Source organism: Trichechus manatus, unplaced genomic scaffold, assembly GCF_000243295.1.
Source record: "Trichechus manatus latirostris isolate Lorelei unplaced genomic scaffold, TriManLat1.0 scaffold00037, whole genome shotgun sequence".
Classification (NCBI taxonomy): domain Eukaryota; kingdom Metazoa; phylum Chordata; class Mammalia; order Sirenia; family Trichechidae; genus Trichechus; species Trichechus manatus.
The window spans coordinates 4791765-4818203 of NW_004443973.1; the positions used below are offsets into that span (position 1 = coordinate 4791765).

The 26439-nt window shown below is 36.8% G+C and overlaps 1 protein-coding gene across 6 annotated transcripts in view; it reads left to right on the forward strand.

Annotated features, from left to right (window-relative positions):
* Nucleotides 1-26439, forward strand: part of ZNF385B (zinc finger protein 385B) — a 439136-nt gene that overhangs the window by 383058 nt on the left and 29639 nt on the right. For all 6 annotated transcript variants that reach the window (XM_023730519.1, XM_023730518.1, XM_023730523.1 and 3 more), the window contains one exon: nucleotides 21010-21172. In XM_023730519.1, the coding sequence (XP_023586287.1) occupies nucleotides 21010-21172 (163 nt within the window). The remainder of the gene's footprint in view (nucleotides 1-21009; nucleotides 21173-26439) is intronic.

The window sequence follows — 26439 nt, forward strand, 5'->3', positions numbered from 1 at the left end:
CCCCCCACCTTTAGTTCCATCTTCTGAAGTCCCTGGGTGGTGCGAACAGATAACACACTTGGCTGCTTACCAAAATGTTGGCAGTTCAAGTCCACCCAGAGGTACCCCAGAAGAAAAGCCTCATGATCTACTTTCGAAAAATCAGCCCATTGAAACACTATGGTGACATACATGGGGTCACCATGAGTCGAAATCAATTCGATGGCAAATGGCTTTTGCTTTTTTCTATCTTCTGGTGCACACGGAGAGCTAATGCTGTATTCACTACTTAGAAAACAGGTCTGATGAATAAGAATTCTCAAGAATACGTCGCTCTGTTAAGATTCTGACCTTTGCAGGCTGAAAATATGATTCAACTCTTGTTGTGTTTCCTTCATATTAAGAAATGTGTTTTTGCGTTTCATAAATTAATATTTTTATTTTATGAGTGGTATACCTATTTTGACACCTAGAGCAGATAATTTTTAACACTGCCTCTTTAGGACAGAGGCATTTTCAGAAATAATTGTGAAATTACATGAATAATAACAATAGCCAGAAAAGAAACTCAGGCAGTGGAACTTTTCTTTTGTTGAAGTCTGAATATATTATCATCTCATTTAAAAAATAAATATTTCAGCCCAAAGAAAGAAAAAAGTAATGAACTGATCCTTTTTAATTGCATAAATATTTATTTTTTTTAAATGGGGGAAAAAAGTAAACCTACATATTAGCATGTCACACTAATAAATTATAACATTACAGTAACTAAAAAGTGAATTGTAAAATCAAAATTATACAAAAGATACAATTTAGGCAACTACTAAGTGTACCACTGACATGTTATTTTCTTTTTCAATGTTTAGATTTAAATCACATGTTGTTGTGTTTAGCTGATATTGAGTCCACTCCGACTCATACCAACCTTACATACAACAGAACAAAATATTGCCCAGTCCTGCATCATCCTCACAGTTGCCAGCATATTTGAGTCCATTGGTGCGGCTCTCGTGCCAATCCATCTCACCAAGGGTCTCCCTCACCCTTTTTGGCCCCCTATTTCACCAAACATGACATCCTCTATTGAATTGATCCCTCCTGATGACATGTCCAAAGCAAGAAAGTTGGACAGTGTTCTTTTGTGATCCATAAGGTTTTCATTGGCTAATTTTTGGAAGCAGATTGTCATGCCTTTATTCCTAGTGTGTTATAGACTGGAAGCTCCACTGGACCTGGCCACCATATGTGATCCTGCTGGGTATTTAAAATACTGGTGGCAAAGCTTCCAGCATCACAGCAATAGGCAAGCCACCACAGTATAACTAACAGAAAAGTAGTAGTTAAAACCCATAATTACTTAAAAAGCATAAATTTCTATTTTAAAAATATTAGCCAAATTCAGTAAAATATTTCATGCAGAAGCTACAATTTATATTTACCAAACAAAAATAATACACCTCAGTGCCTTTCTCTTGAATCTTAAACACAAATGAAAACTCCAAGTAGGCACCTAGAGAAAACTGAATTATCTCAAGTTCTGTTTCTTTGACTTTACAATTACTGTGCTGTCATTGTTTATTTGAAATCAACTATGTAAGAATATGAGTGGCACAAGGTTTGCTGACTTGAACTCCATCTGAAACAAGCTCGAAAGAGTCCTAACCATTAGGAATTTCCTCTCGAAATGAACAGATGTAGCAGAGCCACCATACATTGGGGGTCCAGTTGTATAACTAAAAGTTGTCTGTATTAACCCATGAAGTTTCTTAAAAGATATGTAACAAAAATGTGCAAATTTGAAGTTTACATGTGTATTGTGAAAACTCAACTGTTACTATAGCAATTGCTTACAACTTAGACCAACAAAAATATATTTCAGGGAGGTGGATTTTATTGCTGTCGTTTAGAATTACCAGCATATAGTACTAATAAAAAGCAGACCGATTTTTAGTCAACTTTATTATTGTTTTTAAAGTCACTACTGACAATGCAACCCTGTATTTCCTGCACCTGAGGTGGATGCTCCCACCACCTCCCCTTCGCTATGAGACTGAGATTTGTTATTCCATTAATAGGAGTTCTAGTTTTGCATTAGCTGCATGTTACATTTTGCATCGGAGATAAGTAGTGCTGATTTATACTCATAATCACCAGATAGTTTCATTGTTATCTTTGGTGATGCCCACTAAGTGTTCTCTGAAAAGTAGCTTTCATTATCTCTGAACTCTGAATTCAAAGTGATTACCTGGTTTTTTCTCTTGAAAGAAATAACGCTGTATATTATTTGAGAGATACCTATGGAATCTTTTTTATGTGATGATTTTTTTTTATGTTGTGAATTTTTGTTGGCTTTTTCTTGTATCATTTGACAGGAATGGAAAAGGATAGTTTCACTAAAGGGGTAGTTGGATAATTTCTTATAGTTTTATAATTTAAATTTTTAACCCAACAAAGTGTTCTTTATACGCTTTTAAGCTAAAAATACCAATAGCTGCTTTTTAAGATTTAATTTATACATTTACACAGATGGTTATAGAAGGGAGTACTCATTAACATCTGTAAATGTTGGGAAATGATGGATGTCTATATTTGTCGAATGCCAGAATAGAATCACTGAATTTGCAGATGTAGATTAAAAAATACAAAATTTGAATATCTGAAAGATATTCTCTTCAAGCTGGCTTTCTAGAGATCTAGACATCGAGTAACTGCCTTTTGCATACATTTCCATTTTTATAAGCACAGTAAATTCTTATTAATTTGGACTATACTAATTAGGAATTTGTGATAATTCAGGTATAGGCTGAATTGTACTTTTGTTTGGTCCAAATTCTTTCTTCAAAGATAATGCAAAGAATGTTGTAAAGGCAGTTAAAGCACAGAACACCAGTAGAACCAATTTTTTTTAAGTATACTTAAGCACTTTAAGGGCACTCATTAAAATACCAGCAATGGTAAAATTTATAACAATTCTTATATATTTATTTTAACAAGTCACCTAAGAATCTCTAGAAGCTAGTAGTTAACAGTTATCAGCTAACTGCATTTCTTTAAAGAGTTTTACTTTTAGACTTTTTAAAATTATTTCATTATGCTCTTTCGCCCAAATTAGTTCACATTAGTGAAGTTTTTCTGAAATCATAGGAGTTCCTGAGTGGTGCAAATGGTTAATGCACTCAGCTGCTAACCTCCAGAGGTGCCTTGGAAGAAAGGTCTGGCAATCTACTTTGAAAAATAGGCCTTTGAACACCCTATGGAGCACAGTTCTACTCTGACACATGGGTCACCATGAGTAGGAATTGACCCGATGGCAACTGGTTTGAAACTAATATCTTTTTTTTTAAAAAAAAGTATATTTTGTTACTTGTTTAACATTCCTCTGAAAGTCTTTCAGGTCAAATGTTTTAATTAATATAATACCTAGATTTCATATTTCAGATCAAACAAACATTGTTTTAAGGTCTGGATTGTCCAATTTAGTTATCTACACTGGTCAAATTAACTAAATAATCAATAAATCATTGATTCTGTGTTCTGTCATGAGGCTATTTTGATAAATAAGTTAACAATTGCATGTAAGAATTGTTTTCCAATGACCAAGAAATTGGTCAATTGTGAATCTGATCACCCCACACTGAGACTGATTAAGCAGCCAGACCTCAGAAATATGCCAACCGGTGACTATAGCTTCTACTTATAGTTTTACAGCCTATGTGATCACATGGCTGTTTCTTTTATGGTCTCTATAGCAGTGTAAGGTATACCTCATCCAAGCAGAAATAAGCCAGGAATCTGGAGGGGATGCTCATTTGATTATGCCCACTCTTGGTTCCAGAATCTTTACTCTGCTGGTCCCCTAGCAGCCCCAGAATTCAGATTTCTAACCAGTTATGCGCATCTCTAGTCTGTTTCTTGCCACATGCCCACTGCTTGCCACGCTTCAGCCACATGGCTTTCTTTCATTTCTATAAATCTGCTAAGCTTCTTCTGCCCCTCCCACTTTTGTCTAGTCATACTCCTCCTTCAGGCCCCATCCTAAATGTCTCTTCCTCACAGGAGCTTTTCTAGACTCCCTAGTCTAAGTTAGCCAACCTCACCCCATCCTATTAACCTTATAATACCCAGTAATTTTTCTCTATGAAATGTATCACAGTTTGGAAGATATTTTTATGTAATTATTTGTTTAATATATTTTCATACACACACATACAAGACTATTGGTTCCATGAAGACAGAGACTGGGTCTGTCTTGTCCATTGCTGTCTCCCCATTGCCTAGCACAGTGCCTTGCACACAGTAGGCATTCAAAAACTATTTCATGAATGAATAAATCCTAAAGGGGATATTCAATTCATGACAAGCCAAGGGGTTGGTTGAGAGTGACTGAATCCATTCTCTATAATGAAAACTACACACATGAAATGAACAACCATACCTTGACCTTAAAGGTCACATCCCAATATCTGCTTTCTCCTCTAGTTATCCTATCGAAGGAAATGAAGATCATCTTTTATCAAAGTGGCTAAAGGAGAAGACGCTATTTTGTTTTGGATCCTCCTCTATGAATGTTATTTGGACCCTGGGTTAGGGGCTTGTCTTAGGGCCCTACTGTATAGTTGCTCAAAGTCCAGTCTTTTAATAATGGATTGAATCCAGGCTCTTCCATTTCTAGCTGTGTGATGTTGGGCTATTACTTACCTTTTCAGAGTCTGTGTAAACTCGGGCTAATAATAGTTGCCTCATATGACTTTATGAGGATTAAATGAGATATTATGTGTAAAGTACTTAGCTAGCACTGTGCCAGGTACACATCAAAAACTTTTTAAATGGTAGCTATTTGTAACTATTTTTACTATTGAACTCAGAGGAACTTTTGTGACCTGACATTGTGTTGGGTGTTCTCTCTATGGCTCTGCATTCTTCAGCTCTTTGAAGTGATGGGCCGGGTGTTACTGTTTTCCTTGAAGTAGTAACTATAACCAAAACCCACTGCCGTTGAGTTGATTCCAACTCTTAGCAACCTGATCGGACAGAGTAGAACTGCCCTATAGTGTTTCCAAGGAGGAGCTGGTGGATTCAAACTGCCAACCTTTGGATTAGCAGCCAAGCTCTTAACCACTGTGCCACCAGGGCTCCAGTATCTGTAAGTAGGTCCTTTATTTCACTAAACATGACTACCACTACACTTTCCATGCAGCAGTATCAAATATTCTTCCAGGACATGAAGACCTCATAGTATATTAGTTTCCAGCTATTTTATGAGGTTACTTTGAAATTACACAGAAGTATTTTACCACTTAAGAAATTATTGAACTCCAGAAAGTCTGTAGTTTCTATTTGATAATTGTGTGTATGTATTTTTAACTTTCTTTGGAAATTTTCACTTCCCATGGTCTCTGTCTTATTACTTTCTTTTTATCCAGTTTTTTTGGTGGTCCATTTTCTGTATCTTGTGCTGATTTCTCTTCCTCATCCCACCTATCGAATATAGCTACTTCTCAAGATTATTTCTTCAAAGATATTTTCTTCTCTCTGTACTTAATCCCTCAGGATCTTCATCCATTCCCAGGGTTTCATTTATCATCTTATCATATACAGTAAGCCCCCGGGTTACGAACATCCATCTTCCGGGCAACTCATACTTGCCCTTTAATGTTATGTAAATTTGCCCTCACTTTGAAATGATTGAATCCTCCCGTACTCACAACAAATTCTTCATCACATCACCTTCACTTGCTGCACATGAAGCTTTCAAATCATTGAAAAGGCTTTGAGCCTTTTCTTGCACTAAACAAAAAAACCAAACCTGTTGCCATTGAGTCGATTCCAACTCATGGTGACCCTATAAGACAGAGTAGAACTGCCCCATAGGGTTTCCAAGGAGCAGCTGGTGGATTCAAACTGCTGATCTTTTGGTTAGCAGCTGAGCTCTTAACCATTACACACACACATCTCATTCAAATTGGATTATTCATATTTCTCTAAACATAGGTTTGTTTTCTTGGAGATATTTTTCCTTTCCTAATTGAGAATATGTACCTCTGCCTTTAAAATCCTTTCCATTATTTGTAGCCCATCTCAAGACTCTTTTTTTTTTCTCACCAAATTTTTATGTATTATTAAGCCTCATGTAGGGGTAGGAGCAGAGGCCTAACTGGGAGGTTGGGGGTGGGGGTTGGGCAACAGGTAGGGTTTGTGCCCCTTGAGGCAGGGTGCCATTTAGCAGTTTCTATTGGCCATCAGTTTCCATCACCAGCTGTGAGAGATCATTCAGCAATTTAACACTCATTGCCCTAGTCCCTATTTTCCATACTTAGGCCCCTGGGTAGGAGGCATTTTGTCGTCTGCTTGCTGGAAATATGCTTAGTAGGACATATAATTTTGCCCATATATATGTATAAATTCAGTCACAAATAAGGGTATGGAAACTAATCAGGAAAATTAGAATTTTCTCCTCTAACTCAACCTTAAAAAGTACTTTAAAAAAAAATCATTTCTAGTTGTAAAAAATAGAAAAATAACATTTAAAGCATGTAATGTTTATTTTGTATCTTGAGTGATAGGACAACATTGGAAACAACTGAAATATCCATCAATTTAAAAAAACCAAACCCATTGCCATCTAGTCTATTCTAATTCATGGTGAGCCCATGTGTTACAGAGTAGAGCTGAGCTTCATAGGGTTTTCTTGGCTGTAATCTTTATAGAAGCAGATCGCCAGGCTTTTCTTCTGCAGCACCACTGGATGGATTCAAACCACCAATCTTTTAGCTAGTAGTCAGACACAAACTATTTGTGCCACCCAGGGACCATCCATCAATAAAGGACTGTTTAATAAATTATAGTTCACTTATACAATGAAATAAATATGCACAGGCATGAAAAACTTGAGGACACTTTTTAAGTACTCATATGAAAAATCTCCATGATCAATTGTTAGATAAGAAAAAGCAAAGTTCAGAACAGCATATGTAGTATGAACTCATTTGTGTAAAAATAGGGAGAAAGGAAAAACACACACATACATATTTGCTTGATAGGCATGTAAACTATCTCTGGCAGGATATGCAAGAAAGTGTTAACAGTGGTTGCTGGGTCTGGGAGGTAGACTTTTCACTGTGTGTACTGTATGAATGTTAGACTATGTGATTGTGTTACTTAGACAAAAATTTAAATTTAGAAGAAGCAAAAGTAACAGCTAATTGAACAGAAACAAAATTCTGTAGAAATTATGGAGGACTGAAGTCCAAAGACGGCTGATCTGGAACAGATTATAAATCTTGGTTAAGAAAAATCATGCTTTTGAAAGCTTCCGTATCTTTCAATGGGATTTGATTTTAAACCCTTTTCACCTCTAGCCTGGATGATTGTAATAGCTCCCCTTCTACCTGGCTCCACCCACAATGTCCCTGAGCTATACACACTCTGTTCTCCACACAGCAAACAGTGATGCCTTATAAACAGAAGTAAAACGATCCTATTATAAACAGAAGGAAAACAAGGTTAAAACAAAAAAAACAAACCTGCTGCTGTCAAGTCGATTGCAACTCATAGCAGGGATTGCTCATCTCAGAATAAAAGCTAAAAGCCTTATGATTTTCTGTTCCTTGATCTAAAATGCTCGTCTCCCAAATATCTACCTGGTTAACCCCCTCATGTCATTCAGATCTCTGCAAATGCCCCCTTATCAGAAAGGCTTTGCTTGATATTCTATCTAAAATGGTATCCCACCCCATAACAGCATCTCCTCCTTACCCTTCAGTATGTTTTTTTTATAACACTAAGAGCTACAGCTGCTAACCAAAAGGTCGGCAGTTCAAATCCACAAGACCCTCCTTGGAACTCTATGGGACAGTTCTATTCTGTCCTGCAGGGTCGCTGGGAGTCAGAATCGACTCAACGGCAACAGATTTGTGTTTTTGTTTTTTGTTTTTTTTTTGTTTACCTAACATAGTCATGAATTTATCATGTAACACTTATTACCTAAAATGTATATTTTATTTCTATGTCTCCATACTAGACTGTAAGTTTTAGTGTATCCCTGTATCTTCCAACACTCAGAATGATGCCTGGAACATAATGTATTCAATAAATATTTGTTGAATAAAAGAATGAATGGACCCTCTTAGTACTAAATTCCAGCTTTGAAAAGATTCCCCTTACTGTGTGCTGTATCTGTGGTATATTCATTTTTGTTAAACCCTCCACATTCTAAGCTCCTTGAAGTCACAAACTATGTCTTACTCATCTTTGAGTCTCCTGAAGCCAAGTATATTATATGAATAACCTGTGATGTGACTATTATTGATGAGTAGAATATTTAGACAATATCACACAGGACTTGCAGATAGAATCAGCAATGGGAAGTCTACTTAGCATCTGCTAATTATATTGGAATATTTCAATATTTTGGGGTGAATCAAAGTTGTAGGCATTTTTATTTGTGTTTTGCTTCCAGTAGACCAATCTCTCATATGAAAACTTCTGGATTAATCTGGTAGTTTAGTGTAGAGAGAGCCGTAACATGACTCTTTTTGGCTAAGTGACTATTAAAGATATATAGTTTCATTATTTCCTCTTAGTTATATTTGTATGTTTTTAAAGTATCTGTTATTAATCTTTACATGTACATATTTCATTTAATTTTGAATTATAAACTATGTCTGCTAGGTTGAAAAATTGATTTAGGGTTTTATGAGTTTTACAAAATCCTATTTTGTAAAACAGGTTTTCCAAAGAGTAATAGTAAATTTATAATATACAAATATGTAAAACACATAAAATATTACCAAAGACATTCTTTAGCCTATTTTCTCAGCATTGCACTTTCAAAGTTACTTTGCCACTTTTGTCTACATTAAGAATATTAATCATCAAATATAAGGAGACACATGCAAATTCTAATTTTAGATTTATTTAGTATCATTTATGTAAATTTCTTTAATATGGAAATGGAAGTAAGTGTCATACCTTCTAGACTGATTAAAAATTAATGTGTAGAAGAAGCCTTGTAGCCTAATTTACAAGACCATCAGAAGACTTGAATTAGTTAGCTGGAGAGTCTCAGCTTCAATGCTAGACTTGAGGTATATTGCATTACTTATCACTGAGTAACAAATTGTTAAATTGCTCTTCATGAAGCACGCAATGGCAATCCATCCCCCCGCCCGGAAAGATGGCAACACTCTTAAACACGTTAGAATCTTGGGATATAACTGTGAAATCACTAGAAATTCTGAGATTTCCTTCTCTGTATTTCAAGTTGGCTGAGAATTATTAACTAAAATTTCCCAGTTTAATATAAAATGTGAAATTAATTTGAGGAAGGTGGATAATTTCCATTTTTAAATTCTTCTGGGAAAATTATAAAAATAAATGACTCAAAATATTACAGTAGTAATTATTAATAAATTTTTAATATTTTGTGATGTATTACAAAAATAAAAGATATCTGTGTTTCATAAAATTTCTAAGGTTTAGAAGTTCTAAAATGTTAGTTCTCTATATGCATAATTCTTTGAGAAAATTAGATATTTTGATGAATTATAAATGTTCGCATTATTTCATATTCAAGATTATGTTAATGTACAGAGCACTAATTTTCCTACTCTAGGCATAATAAATTAGAGAATATGGCTTATCAAGTGCATTCTCTGTGGAGTTCATTATTTCCTCCCTTTTTTGATTTGGCAGAGAAGTTAAGGGCATGTTTTGTCAGGGTTCATTTACTTCATCTTGCCTAAGTTAAAATCTAGTGCACATACTAAGCGTTTACACCTATACTTATCATTCAGTTGACTCAGGTATTGACTCCCAAGCCAAAAGACAACATAAATATACCTTCTAGAAATAATAATATAATGGAGAGTGTCAGTGAAAAAAACGAAGACCCTCAACGAGATGGATTGAACCAGTGGCAGCAACAATGGGTTCAAACATATCAAAAATTGTAAGGATGGTGCAGGACTGGGCAGCATTTCGTTCTGTTGTACATAGGGTCGCTATGAGTCAGAACCGACTCGATGGCACCTAACAACAACAACAATGTAATGTAAAATGAAGAATTAAATGAACAGTTTTATTGTCGTAGGGTAAGCATCTGAGGTACTTGATTGCAGAATATTTAACTAAATTGTGATATTAAATAAATTGTGGCATTAAAATTCATTTTATTATCCTTATCTAAGTTGAAAAAACACATAAACGTAATTCCATTGGTTAGTAGGGAAAAATCTTTTTCAAAATACAATCTCTTTAATTTGTAGTAATCGTTCATAGAATTAAGAAATTAATCTTCTGGCATGAACTTTGCCTGGAAACCTATATGGTAAACTTGTTTTTAAAAGACGTTAGTTTTTAATTATACCCACCCACTGCCATCAAGTCAATCCCAACTCATAGCGACCCTACTGGACAGAGTATAACTAGGTTAGGGTTTCTGAGGCTATAATCTTTACAGAAGCAGACTGCCACATCTTTCTCCAGTGGAGTGGCTGGTGGGCTTGAACCACCAACCTTTTGGTCAATAGCCGAGCACTTTAAGCACTGCACCACCAGGGCTCCTTAGTTTTTAATTATGCCCTAATTTAAATAAAGGTAAAAACTTGAGGAGAGAGATGGAGCAGAGCTTAAATCATGTAAAGGATTGGGGCTCAGAGTATAGTTGATATAGCCAAGCTCAAATAACTGTCTCTCTCATGACCCATCCTGCTCAACTCAAAACAGGTGATACATCCAGGGGAAGTCGTTTAGATTTCCGAGAACCATTTAAAATTAATAATTCACCTTCAAGTGGGATATAAAAATGTTCAAATGTTACTCACTTGGACCTCTACAAGAAACCATTTTATAAAGCAAGCATTTTTTACTCTAGCTATATGCCAGCTGATTTTTTAACTCAAACTGCGATGTCTTTCTAATTCATCAGGCAAATTCTGTCACAGCTCTTTGGTCCATTTATAGCTTTTCCGTGTTTCAGTATATAAAGTAAGTCTACCAATGAATTGTGCACCAGAAACATGAGCACCAAGACTCTTAGCTAACTACTAGGCTGCATTCAAAAAATTAATTTGAAACCCACCGAAGATTTTAGCATTTTAAGAAATGAATTCATTTGCCTATATGGAAATGTTTTGATAATATGAATGAATGTATATGTAATGCTCATATATTGAAATGTGGCATTTTAAAGCAGCTCCAACCAAAGAATTCTACTTTTGTCTTGTAATATTTTTAGAATCTAAATTAAGCCCAAAGAGAATTAGCAGTGTAGAGTACACATCATCTTCTTCCTAGAGAGCTACTACTTTTCTCTTTGGTAAATGTAGAAATATTTGGAGTTGTTGGGTCTTTTTCACATGTATACTATAAAGGCAGTAAAAATGGAATGCCATTGCCATATGACACAAATCCAGGGGACACCATTAATATTGAGCTATATGTGAATGGTGCCCACCAGAGGAGTTATTCAATGTGGTGGCCCAGCCAGGCCATACTAACCTATAGTGTTGTATTTAGCTACCTAAATTAGAAATTAGCAAAAATGTTATGTCTTTTTAAGCTAAAACATTCATAATGGTTATAATTTTGTCTGGACTTTGTTTTTAACAGATCCCAGTAAATGAGGATTGAATGAAGTGAATTTCAAAGCCAGTAGTATGTTATTACTGATATTGCAGGCCTTAGGAATGCCAATATCAGCAGAAAGACTTACTAGCAGTCTTTGGATTAAGTAAGCCTTTCTCTTGGGTGCATCTTATGTTTCTTACGTTGTAGCTTTGTCTTTGATAGTGTGTGATCTTATCAGGACAACAAGTATATGCAAAGAGCATTTTTATAATTAAAAATAGATTTTTGTTAAAACACAGATTCAAATGTTTAGCTCTTATTCAGTAATCTTTAGTTTGTTTCTTAATATAGTTAACTATAATATTTTAAGTGCCATGCTAATATCTTAAATAATTACTAAAGCTTCCATATGAATATTTTTTGTTATTTTAATATAAGATTGTAGATTGGAGCAGAGGATAAAATACGTGATGTAAGTGCAACATTTAACTTCTTAATCATTTTCTCTACAAAATGCCTACAAATAGAATATTTGCTTTTTAATTGTATGATACCATGTAAGTTTTCTGATTTACAGGAGAATCATTTTCAAGGTGGCCTGATATGACAAGCTTTCCCTAGTGTTTCTTTTACATCACTGTGCTCTAGTTAAGCTGAGAAACAAATGTGCTCAGGGAACACTGCAGGATTCACAAGGCTTCGGTGCCCTAGCACATGCTGTTCCCTTTGCCCAAAATACCTTTCCCTCGACACTGTCACTTCAGAATCCTGCCCCTGTAGCAAGCCCCTAGCTCTGATGCCCATTTTTCATGAAGCTTTCCCTGATCCCTTCCAATCTGAAGCAATTTCCTTCTCTGAACTCCCATAGCTCTTTTTTTTTTCAAATCATAATTTAAGTTTTAAAAGTTTTTACACCTCAAGTGCACGGAGATCACAGTTTACTAGTGGTTACCAGGGGGAGGCAGGAGGGAGGGGGAAAGGAAGACACAACACTTAGGGGACACAAAGCTTCTGTTAAGCTTGATGGAAAATTTCGGAATGGTGACGATTGAACAACATGATGAACATATTTAATGTCAGTGAACTGTACATGTGAAGATAGTTGGAGTGGCAAATGTTTTGTTACCTATATGTATATATACCACAATGTAAAAAAAAAATAGTTTTTGCACCTGAAGAAAACAACCTATTTTTAGGTCCTTAAGTTTAGCGGTTGATAGAGATAACAATTCTTTTAATGTTTCCAACTGTGTTCTGCTTTCTAATTTTTTTTTTTTTTTAGTGCTTTAAGTGCAAGTTTACAATTCAAGTCAGTTTCTCATACAAAAATTTATACACACTTTGCAGTGAGACCCTAGTTGCTCTCCCTATGCTGTGACAGCAGACTCCTCCTTTCCACCCAGGATTTCCTGTGTCCATTCAACCCCATAGCTCTTTTTTTAAAAAATAATATTTTATTGTGTTTTCGATGAAGATTTACATTGCAGTTTAGGTTCCTATTTAGCAATTTCTGCACAAGTTATTCAGTGACATTGGTTGCATTCTTTACATGAACTTTCTCATTTCTGTTCTGGTTGTTCCATCTCCATTAATCTGGTTTCCCTGCTCCCTTACATTCTCATCTTTGGTTAAGTAATTGTTGAAAATGTGGTCTCATGTAAGTGATTTTTTAAAGGAGCACGGGTGATATTCATTATTTTGTGAACCAGTCTGTTATTTAGCTACAAGGTGATCGCGAGGTTAGTTTTGGTTCAAGATTTGAAGAGTATCTCAGGGCAATAGCCTCGGGGAGTCTTCCAGTCTAAACCAGTCTAGTAAGTCTGTTTTTTGTTTGTTTGTTTGTTTTTGTTTTTTGTTTTGGTTTGGTTAGGAATTTAGAGTTCTGTTCCACATTTTTCTCCCATTCTTTCAAGGTCCATCTATTGTGGCCCTGATTAGAACAGTCGATAGTGGTAGCAGGGCACCATCTAGTTCTTCTGGTCTCAAGGTGGATGAGGCCATGGTTGAACTCTCATAGCTCTTGGTTGCTCTGTACTTCCCATTTTATAACTCCGCTCTCAACTTTGGATTATAGTTATTTGTATGTATGTCTTTTCTTCCAACTACTATTCTTTCACGTTGTCTAGCACATGGCAGGTGCTAAATAATTCCTTATAAAATAAACAGTCAGATTTTCCTCTTGTTAGTTTTGCCTGTTTTATGGTAGTTCATATGACATCTGTTTTATTTGGCATTTTGTATATAGAGATTTTCTGAAAATTAACTGACCTCTGCTTTTTCCCTTTTAACACTGCTTAGCACATTGAAATCTAAGGTCCCAGAAAAAACAAATGCCAGGAGTTTTAATGATGTATTTTCTTTAATTAAGGGAATAGTTCCAATAACTTTTTTCAATGCAAGTAGATTGGCTTCATTTGTATATGAATAATAGCTAACATAAGGCTAATTTCCAAAATGTGAAGATAACTCATATCCTCACTTTCCCACTTCATCATTCTGACACCAGCCACCCACGCGGCACTTTTTCCCTCTTGGACCCTAACCACCCAGAGTTTAGTCTGCACAATTTAGGACTCTGTCCTTCCAGCACCTGCCAAATAAGCAAACGCCAGCCTGTCTGCTGGTTCTCACTGCCCCTAATGTGTTCACTAGTTTGCTAGAAGTACAGAACTCACAGAAACTATTACCTATACTTACATTTACCTGTTTGTTGTAACCAGAGAAGATACAAGTGTAGAGACACATCAGGCAAGGCCTAGAAGAGGTCCCCACACCAGGAGGCTTCCAATGTCCCCAGGGACACACCACACCCTCTCCCATGCATAGATATTTTTGTCGATCCATGAGGCCCCAAAAAAGGATGGTCCAAGGTCCCAGGTCCCCTAGTCATTGGGATCTCAACAAATATGCATGACTTGGGCCTTAATTCGTAGTTATGATCTATCCAGTCAGTGAATATATATGATTACCTTAGGCCTGCCTCCCTTCCTAAAGTTAATTCTCCAGGTATGGGACCTTTCTAGCCGCTACTTGCCTGGCTATTTTAGAAAGACAAAGAGCACCTAAATTGTTCAGGCTATTTTCAGAAACCAGAGTCAAAGGTCCAAACTAAGTTCTTTGTCCCACAGTCGGTAAATAGTCAGGTACATGCTCAGGGGCATTGCCTTTCACAAGCCACTTTATCAATGTGTTTGGCACTGTTCTTTCCATAGAAACTGAACCCAGTTTAGCGTCATGTTTCAAGATTCTAGCCACCTCTCTAATGTCCAAATTAGAAATAAGGTAAAAGCCAGAAATATCAGCACAGTGAATTTTAGAATTTCTCATTAAAAATGCTTGATTACATTTTTATTTTCAAAGCAATATGCTATCTCATTCTTTATCTTCTTTGTTTGAGCTAATGAGATCCTGAGAGATGCAGAGGTCCTGGGAAAGTGAAGGGCTTTAGTAACAAAGATGGAGCTTAATAGAAAATTCCAGGATGTCATTTCCTATTAAAGCCATTCCTCTACCAGTGGATGGTCATGTAGCTAGTAGAGTGGCCTCTGAGAGAAGAATGTAGGTGCCTATGAATTCTTATGTGGAGGTCAGTGTAGTGGTTCAGGCAAGTCTTTCTAATTCTAGCAATTCTTGAGGGCTAATTGGGGGCACAGCAGCACTTCCGAAGGAAAAATAGCAAGTCATTAGTGCTAGACAAACATGTGGCTGCTTATTAGTTATTGGGGTATAAAATAAGTTGGCTTGGCCAACTAAGTCTCTTAGAAGTGATGCAAGAGCCATAGGTGATTGGGCTTGACTGTATTGCCTAGTTCATGGATTTTCTGGCTCTGTTCCTTATTTCTTTCACTTTTCAATTAAGGAGATCGCTAGATAATGAAGTCAGGTTAATCTTGTTGCTATTCAACAGTGTCTTAGTTTCACTTGATGATTTGCTCAGTATTTAGAAGTTGTTGACTGACAGTCCCTCAGATACACTACTGAAGTTAGCAAAGTGCCACTATCGAGAACACCACTGGGGAATTGGAAAGATGCCAAATGTGAGTGAGTGGCATCTGCCACTCTGACTTCACCCAAAAATCTTCCACTCCATTGTTCCCAGATCAGTGGGAACTAAGCAGGGCTTTGTACCTGTTGGTCTGGTTCAAACCCCTGCTGAGAATTTGCATTTCTAACAAGTTCCCAGGCAATGCTACTGCTACTGTTTGGGGACCAATTCTGAGAACCACTAGTAGAGCAGTGGCTCTCAAAATTTATTATACATAAGAATCACCTGGGGATCTTGTTAAAATGTAGATTCTGATTCAGTATATCTGGAGTGGAAATGCAAATTCTCAGCAAAGGTTCAAACCGGTTCAAAGCTAAGACCCTGGCTGGACTTCTCTCTGTACCTCAGAACTTAAAGTGGATCATGGCCTTCGAGAGTGCTTTCCATCTTGGCATCCAGTGTGGTGTCACTTAGCTGGATCTTTATCCGAAGTGCTAATTGATGCTGTTAACTTTCTGCAGTGATGCCAGGAAATAGTAATAAGGAAGTGACACTCTGCTTATCTTGTGCTAGGCAGTTTTATTTAGAGAACTGTGTTTCTTTAGCTAAAGGGCACCAAAATAACATTGCACTTTCCAAGTAACAGTGTACTTGGAAAGATGAGTTTTTAAGAGGGCTCCTGATGTCTTCTAAAATCACTATATACCTAAAAAATGAGACTTTCTTAGCTACTCACCAGAAGGATTGGACCTACTATATTATGCTAGTATATTTCCCAGGAATTAAGTAGATATTTCTTACCCATAAAAACTTCTGTGACATTAAGATATAATCCTTCACTACATCATTACAAGAAATGTGCATTCTTTGTGTGTTACTTTTCACTTCTAATAAAATTATAATGTTAAATTTTTGTGGGTATGTGTATGTATAGTGTGTGGGTATATAATTAGAGAGAGGTATACATGTAAGTATTTGAGATCTACTAAGTGGCTTTTATATATACCTGTATTACTCTTGATAAGTTACTTCTCTATGCTAAGTTTCTGGTTTATAAAATGCTGGCTAATAATGATACCCAGGGATGGATTATCCAATAAGCAAGGTAAGCACAGGCGTACTTGTGTTTACTTACTAATCTGTAGTGAACAATTTCACATTTTTTCACCACTTCAAAGATTCTGCTTCTAGGTGTGGCTGGCATCTGTCTCTCTTCTAACACCATAGCACCTTCCTACAGAATCAAAGCCTCTTTTCAGATTTACAATCCCTGACAGGAGCAGATGACTCAGTAAACAAAATAAGCATGGGATTACTTGGGCTTACTTACTTATCTGTAGTGAACCATTTCACCACATCACATCAAAGTGAAACCCAAGTGAAATGGTTCACTACAGATTAGTAAGTAAGCACAAGTAAGCCTGTGCTTACCTTGCTTACTGGATAATTCACCCCTGCTGGTACTTACCTCATAGGGAACTCATTCCCTGAGTGGCACATATGGTTTGCACTCAGATATTAACCTGAATGTTGGTAGGTCAAACTCACCCAGTGGCACTTTGGAAGAAAGGCCTGGCAATCTGCTTCCATAAAAATTGCAGTCAAGAAAAGCCTATGGAGCAGTTCTACTCTGTAACACATAGGGTCGCCATGAGTTGGAATCGACTCAATGGCAATGGATTTTTTTGTTTACCTCATAGGGTATTATGAAGATTAAATACTAATACATATAAAGCACTTGGGGCCACACTTGGCATAGTGCTCAATAATATTAGTTATTATTATCATTACTTCTCACATTATCAATTTTTAAATGTTTATTTGTACATTTTCTTAATTTATGCAACTGGATTAGCTGGGTTTAACCATAGTGAAAACCAAAACACCAAACCCACTGCCACTGAGTCGATTACAACTGACAGCAACCCTATAGGACAGAGTAGAACTGCCCCATAGAGTTTCCAAGGAGCGGCTGGTGAATTCAAACTGCCAACCTTTTGGTTAGCGGCCCTGTGCCACCAGGGCTCCTAACCATACTTATTTGGTAATAAAGAAAGGACTTAAAAATAATGTTACATTTTTCTGCCTTCTTGGGATTGTTTTTATTTTTCAGCTTGACAGAGAACATCATGAAAAGTCCTTGAGCAAACCAGATAAGAGCCATAATAAGTCAATGGTGATCTAAAAAGATTATTTATTAAAAAAATAATCAGGAAATAAGGGGCTGCGTACAGTCAGTACAAGGCTACAGGTCCTGGGTAATCTGGAGTATATACTAGGGAAATCACTGATAGATCTTCAATTCTAATACAGAACTAAAACCTGTCCCTAGACTACACTACTACCAAGGCAATGTATTGTTTTCCTAACTGCCTCCCAACCCACAAGAAATAGCACAGGAGAGTCAAGTAATACTGAAAGACAGAATGTGTTAATTTATCATCAGTCCAGCTTGGATGGGAGAGCAAATGCATGGGTATAATGCTTCCTACATGAACCTTGAGATTTGTGATTGCATTAGATATAATATTTGGCATGAGCAACTTCATCAGCATCATTCATGAGCTCAGGGTGAAGTGATTTTGCCCTTCACCAAAATATGGGAGTGATACTGGCATTGAAGTGGTGCTCAACATCACCAGTTTTGCTGGACCAAGCATAGATGGATGTCAGCCAAGTGCAAAGCAACATGGGCCTGGAGAGCTGGAGCAGAATAGCCAGGGAAATCGGAATAAATGTTCCAACAACACGCTAAAGTTAGCCTTAAGTGGCTTAGTCTAATCATGGCATGTTGAGAGAGTACTTGGTATCTAGTAGTTAGAACTGAAATGGTTCGTTTGAGCAAAGGGCAGAGGGACTAACTGATATGATAATGACCAAGGCTTCAAGAAATTGATGATTTTATTCTAATTAGGAGGGTTTTTTTAATATTCATATTTTCCATTCATGATTTTACCTCAAGGTTATATATTCTTCCTGCTGCCTCCTAGATTGTCTCTTCTCTTTCCTCTTTCAATCAACAAATAATAAATAGCTGTTGTAGAAATCGACCCCATTTGAAATTTACCTCATCATGCCCCTGCTTGAAAATCTCATCTCAATGATGTCCTACTCCACGGAGTAGTGCGTCCAGGTTCCTTGGCTTCCTATTGAAGATAGTCTACCACGAGGCCCACATGAGCCCCTTTCCAGCCATACCCCTCACTGCTCTGGCACTCAACTCCAGTCCTTTCTTTAGGCCTACTTCTTCCCACCAGAAATGTGTTTTTCTCTACCAATTCATATTCATCCTTTTCTTCAAACCTCAAGTCAGACGTTACCAATTTTAGGAAGTCTCCAGTAATAACACTCTTCTTTGGTCATTTTGTTGTTGTTCTCTATCTCCCACAGCTTGAATGTTTCACTGTGCTAGTTAACCCTTGCAGATGTATGGCTCTGCATTACACATGTCACCGCATGTGTGGGTGAAGGCTCATTGAGCCCGGCTTAGTTTCCTAGTGCAGAAATACTAGACGTGGGTGGCTTTAAAGAAAAAAAAAATTTTTTCTCGCAATTCTGGATGCTAAAAATCCAAATTAGGGTCTTAGCTGTGTTGATACCTTCCTTGGCTTTGTAGATAATCTTCACATAGCATCTGTCTTCTCCTGTGTGTGTGTGTGTGTGTGTGTGTCTGTCTGTCTGTCTGTCTGTCTGTCTGTCTGTCTGTGTCTGTGTCTAATCTGCTCTCAGAAGTGATTAGATTTAGAACCTACCCTACTCAGGTATGCTGTAATTTACATAACAAAGAAAACTCTATTTCAAAACAGGATTACATCCATAGGTATTGGGGTTAGAATTCTAAGACATATTTTGGGAGACATAATTCAATTCATACCTGCCCCTAGGGACAAAGAGCCCATTTTTCCACTGTCACTTCTACCTACACACACGCACATACTACCTGTATTCTGCTTGCTGAGGAAAAGTATAATCATCTTCAAACACGTACACGTATATAAAGAAAACTGACATAAAAAGAATTATTACAGCGAAACCTGTCAGAGCCAGAACTCAACAGGACTGACTTGTTTTTCTGGTTCTCACAAATTTTCTACCTTTGACAGGGTTCAGTCTTACCACTTTTCTGTTGCTCTCTATTAGTTGAAAAATATTTAAGTTTGCCTTCTCTGACAGGTTTCCGCCTTATACAGGTTCCAGCTTTTGCAGGTTTTCCTGTATTACTTTAGAAATCCTCTAACAAAAACTCATTTTATATGATAGATTTATTGCTCATTTCACCTTTATAGCTGAGCTAATATACCATATTAGCTTGTTTCCCAAATATGTGTTTATATTTAGGGGGCATATTTAAAATAAAAGTGAAGTGAATATACATAGATTATTATGTTAATGTGTATGTACATTATTAGGCAGAGAGGAACTTTCCAGATGTCAATAAATTGTCAAAATGTTTTCTTGATTTCCTGTAATTTATTTTTGTCTTTTGGACATTTTTAATAGTCACTTTTCTTTTTCTTCTTTTTGATATAGTATTGAAGTCACAGTTCTACCTGCGATTATGCTTTGTATAAATGAATTGAACATTAACAGCTTTGACTGCAGAATCACATCTAAGATCCAAAACAAGGATTGTCCCTACCTCCTTTGTAGCTTATAATATCTGTTCTTGGAACTGGAATTGCCAAAATGGCACATGAGGAACATGTAGATAGCTCAAGACTGTTGTGCTATTTCCACTCTCTAGCATCTTTTAAAGGAGCCCTCTTGGCACAGTGGTTAAGTGGTTGGCTGCTAACCAAAAGGTGGGTGGTTCAAACCTACCCAGCCACTCTGCAGGAGAGAAAACCTGGTGATCTACTTCTGTAAAGAATATAGCCTAGGGAACTCTATGAGGCAGTTTACTCTATCATATAGGGTCATTCTAAATCGGAATTGCCTCAATGGCACACAATGACAATACCACCGTCTACTGACATGCTACCTTATCAGATCATTTGGTCTCAGAGCAGAGTCCAGAAGAAAGTAGACACAGGACAGACAGGTTTTTAACTGAAGGGGTGAAAAGATGGGATGGTTGTAGAAGGTTATGCTCTGGTTGGACACTCAAGAAGCTTGCTCCTAGCCCGTCTGAGGCCCCTGAAGGCCAGATGTTTGAAAAGTAACTCCAACAGGGCAGTAGTCGCAGGGCACTGATGACCAAATCCACCTTTGTGACAATTTTGCGCTAGCCCTGTTGTCCACTTGTATAATGTCTGGTTTTTAAAGACAAGAATGCTCCATGTTATATAGAAGGTTTCAATGTGCTAAAACCTCTTAGATGCTGGTCTACCACTTGATTAAATGCCAAAAGCATAGTTGAGTGCTGAGTTGTAAATGTTTGTGGTGCCTATGACTGAATGTATTTTTTTCCTGCATGATCATCCATTGTGGTGTTTGTAAGTAGCAAGAAAATGAGCCTGATTTATTCTCCTTTGTAGAGCCAGGCCGAGGCCCACTACAAAGGAAGTAAACATGCCAAGAAGGTCAAAGCACTAGAGGCAACGAAAAATAAACCCAAAATGGTTTCTTCCAAGGACAGCGCAAAGGCTAATCCCAGCTGCTCCATCACTCCAATCACAGGCAACAGCTCTGACAAATCAGGTCAATGACACTTTTTGTTCTTTACATTTTTGTGTTCCTCCTGTCCCCTTGCCCTCCCCCCTCCCCCCTAGTTGCTGCATGCTACTCTCCATGATTTGTTTTTATAATATTAATATGTTTCCTTCACAGGAAGTGCTTTATGTTTGCACGGAATCTAAGCATTTGATACGTTACCATTCTGCATTGTTAAATATATACATTTAAGTGTATATATGTGTGTATGTGTATAAATATATATTTATATATATAAGTATATGTGCATGTAGAAGTAGAAGCTACTTGGTTACAGTGTGTATAGATAAAAATCAGGAAACGAATCTAAAATACTGAGTGAATTATTATTCCTTTCTATTCTTCTTATGTTTAGTTTTTGCTAGAGGCTTTTTCAGTAGAGGAATCTTAAACGTGTTTTCTAATAGACATTTTTATATTCTCATACCCTGATAAGAGGAGTGGAGGGACATAAGAGCAGAATTTTAAATGAATGTGGGGATGCGTCCAATAATAAAAAAAAATTTGATTTTTGAAGACTTTTATAGAGTTCCTCTCAGAATTACAAAGGAAACGCAAAGATTTTGAGGGAATTATTTACAAAGTTATGAATTGGCTAACAAAAGTACTTTATATAATTGGAAACGAGCTACTAGTGGAAGTATCTCTTAAGAGGAGTGTTTATTTCATAGTTCCACTGAGTCAGCAGTACTTCTGAGTAGATTCAAACTGAATGTTTCAGTGGAAAGGGAAAATTTTCATTTTCCTAGCATGGATACCATGAAATTGGATGTTTAATAGGCTTTACACTCTCATATCTGCCCCTCAGGGCCCATGATGGATATGTCATCTTGTTTTGATGACTAATTGAAGAACAGTGTCTGTGAAAGATTAAGAGGATATGTTCCTTTTCCTTATGTTGGGCTCTCTCGAGGGACATCTCTGTTGTTGGAAAAACAACACACAAACAGACTTCTGATTCTCTTCTGCTCTCTGTATCATTGTAAATTTGAGGAGGTGGCTTAAGAATGCTTTCCTATGGCAGCCAAGAGCCTTTGGAGAAAAGTAAATCCATTACTATCAGAGGAGGGTTCAGAAAAGCCTATTCATACAAAGAGACTATGCAGAAAGGGACCATTATTGATTAGGTCCCATAAATGCTGGTTCCAAAAACTGTAGCTTAGGAGAGAGCTAACCAAAATTTGATAATGAAGACTTTTTGTTCTTTGTATGATAGAATCACTAAGACATGTTATCTGATGAACAGATAATAACAAGTACTGGATTATTGCATAGTACTTCTCCCCTTCTAAATAACAAAATGTTTTAATCTATATTATCTAATTAATCTTTAAGCCATTTCTGTCAGATGTTAGGGTCAAATATTATCTTCATTTTACAAAAAAACAAACAGAGGCATGTGTATAGCTTGTGGCAGTTATTTGCTGAAGGTTACTTAGTGTTTGAAAGAGTAGGATCAATTCATCTCCTGACTTCCTGTCAGATTTCATTTTCTACAGGATATTGCTGCTTCTATGAAACAGTACTCTGTCAAAGATTTTTATTACCTGAATTATGATCCAACAGTACTTATAAGTAAAATAATATTCTTTCAGGTTATTTTGTGACTTGAGCACAGTCGGTGAGCACTGTAAATGTTCCGACATTGCTACGGCATGTGTTCAATACTCCACTTAAAATATATAAATACTTGGGAACTGAGTTTGATAGAAGGAAAGTAGTAAAATAGTGAGTAGAAAAGAGAGTTGAAAAACGGAAACAGAGAAGGATCAGTAAGAGAGGAATCAATAAAAGAACAGAAGATAAAGGAAGAAGGAACAGTGTGGGAGACGAAAGGAAGTAGAAGGAAAAAGTCAAAGATTAGAGGCAGAAGTAAGGAAAGAATGAAGTACTGAAATAGAAAATCTCAGTAAGGGGTCTGGGTGACAATCACAGCATGCCTGTACCTACAAGGTGCTCAGTGAGTATCTGTTGAAATAAACTTTAATGATGCAAAGCTTTTATTCTAACACTCGAATACTAGCCAATGCTCAGTGAAGTAGAGAAACTTCCTAAACAGTTGTCTCTGCCTGGTGAGCAATAGGAACATACCAGGATCAACTACAGTGGCGGTATAAACAAGAAGAAAACTAAAATCTAGACGAACCCTAGGAAGCAAGTGTTGGGAGAAGGGAAAGAAATCTCCACAACCGTGTCTCTTCTTCAGTGGATTTGAAAACCAAAACCCAAACTAGTTGCTGTCAGGTCAATTCCATCTCATGGTGACCCCATGTGTGTCAGAGTAGAACTGCACTCTATATGGTTTTCAACGGCTGTGATCTTTGGGAAGTAGATCATCAGCCTTCCTTCCAAGTTGCCTATGGGTGAATTCAAATTGCCAATCTATAGGTTAGTAGCTGAGTGCTTAACCATTTGTACTACCCAGAGAGTCCCAGTAGAAAGGAGGTGATCTTTAATCCTTCATTCTCTGTTTCCTCTGACACTTCCGTACCCACTCCCCAAAGTAGCTATGGTCTAACAGTATTGACCTCACTCAGCATGTTCCCGTCCATATTTGGACTAGAAGTAATGGAAATCACCTGTATTTTGGAGTTACCTAATTTTCCATGTTTCCTTACTCAAAATATGCATAAATTGGTAACTTGTTTGCTTGGACCATTAAAGTTACTTATTTGTATCTCCCATGTTTTATATAAATATTAATACTAATGAAACATTTTTATTTGCTTTATTATATCCACAAAAGCAATGCCAAAGTTACTGAAAGATTTAAAAATAAAGTAGGTTTTATTTGCTAAATAGGTGTATGTTCTTTTGTCACCTTCCACTGAATGCTAGCTTCTAAGCAAGATTTCCCAGACATTTTATAGAATTTTCAAGTTGGAAAATTAGAAGCTTTGCTCAGATGGGAAATCTGGACTAAACAATGTAATAAATAACCTGGTGTTAACCACCTATTTCTAAATCCTTAAAAAGCTCCCACAGCTTTGTCAGAATCAGAGATTCTTGTTGGTAACTTGATTTCATTTCATGTAAAACCCTGTTTTAGAAGAAGAGCAGACATGAAAACAAGTCCTTCGTAAATTACCCAGGTGGGCTATATAGAGGAAGAGAGTGGGAAGCGGAATGGTTACTGTGAAACTTAATTGACTGAAATGTTTTATTTCAGACAACATTGCCTGCAAGGAATCAGCCAAAAATTAGAGTAACAATCACAGTGAAAATTCATGGATGATTGGCAATTCTTATGAGACTGAAATTCCTGAGCATTGGTCTTTTTCTTCTAAATGAAGAGTACCTGTCACGTGGGCTTAAGCAGTATATCTATGTGATTCTTAGGTACTTGAATGAAAAGTTAAAATGTCCATTTGTCAATGTCCCAGCTGCCAGATTTCAAATATCCAGGTGTTCCTAATATCCATAGGATTGATTAATTTAAGTTCTATTCTCATGTTTTAGGAGCAATAGCTTAGCAACAGATAGTTGTTCAACGAGGGCAAATTTTGAGGAGGCGAAAATAACTAAATGTTAAGGAAGGGAGTTTCTTGGAGAACAGCATCCTGGGGTTCACTGAACATCAGTCAAGGTGAAGTATGATTTCAGAGTATCTGACAAGGAACATGGAACCCACAGATGGCCTCCTTCTGCTCCTTGAGAGTATAAACTATTTATTCTAAGAACTGACCTAGCAATGTCCTAAGAGCTAGCGAAGCCTTCTTTACTTACAAAGTTGGCACTGGGACAACCATTTCTCTCTTTTATGTTACATTTGGAGATAAAAGTCAGTCCCCAGGTTACAAACGAGATCCGTTCCTAACTGTGTCTTTAAGTCAAATTTGTAAGTTTAAGTTGGAATATGTGCATACGGTTCTTATTTAGCCTTACTTTAGTGTAAGAAAGGAGCCCTGGTGGCGCAGTGGTTAAGAGCTTGGCTGCTAACCAAAAGGTCAGCAGTTCGAATCCACCAGCTGCTCCTTGTAAACCCCATGGGGCAGTTTTACTCTATCTTATAATGTCGTTATGAGTTGGAATCGACTCGACAGGAAGAGGTTTGGTTTGGTTTCACATTAGTGCAAGAAAAAGCTTGAAGCCTTTTCAGTGATTTAAAAGCTGCATGTACAGCAAGTAAAGGCGATTGTGATGAAGAATTTGTTGTGACTAGGGGTTGGTTCAATCCTTTCAAAGTGAGGGCAAATTTACATAATATTAATGGACAAGTACGAGTTGTCCATAAGTTGGATATTTGTAACCCTGCCTGTACAATTTGACTTATGCTGTATCCAGATCTGTGTAATACAGAGAGATTTATTATAATAGATTCTATCATATAGAAAAACTTCAGGGTATCATGTCAAGTTTTTGTTTGTTTTTCCTCTCAATTTAGTAAACAAAATGAGTTTAAACTACAATAGCAGGAATTTCATTTATTATAAGAAGCTCTGACTCCATGAGTGAAAAATATATAAATATGTTTCATTAAAGACATTTAGGTAAGATTAGTGGTCCTGTTCACTTTTTAGAAGTTGGGGTGGAATTAAATGTAAAATCCAAAGGAGTGCCTTTGTGGTCTCCTAGGATCTATCCCGGCTCTTTAATGATGCATCGGGGGAGTTCGAAACACGGTGGGAGGGAGGAGAAATGTGCTTTGGGAGAATTGGGGTCAAAACACAGCAAGCATTAGGCAGCTTCAGGAAGATGGCTAGAACATATTGACCAGACACTGTACCGAATTTCTCCCTGGGGTTCAAGTGTCATAATGCCATATGACAGCACGCTTCCCTGTGATAATGTGCCCCATACATCAAATTGAAAGCTCTTATGACAGCATTTAACAACTTGTAACAGGTTCAAAAAATACAGAGCCTTCAAAAAACCTCATTTTCTTGAAAAGAGTAAAATATTTTGATAGTCAACCTAATGGTCCATATGTCTAGGCTTTAGCACTGGATTTTTTTTTTTTTTTTTAAATTAACTAGGTATCAAGATGGAGAAAATACATTTTATATTTCAAAGTATATAAAGCTATTTAGAGCTAAACTGCTTTTATTCATTTGCCGTCTAAACAAATGAAAAGAAGGTGGATTGATTCAAAATGCTATAGATAGATTTATAAATGCAATTAAGAGCAAAGACGATGGAACCAGCATTTTTTGCTTAAAATATAACAATAGGGTCACCTTAAAATAGGATCAGTTTACAAAATGGAGTCACATATATGTTTTTGTATAACCCTCACAACAATCCTGTCAGATTAG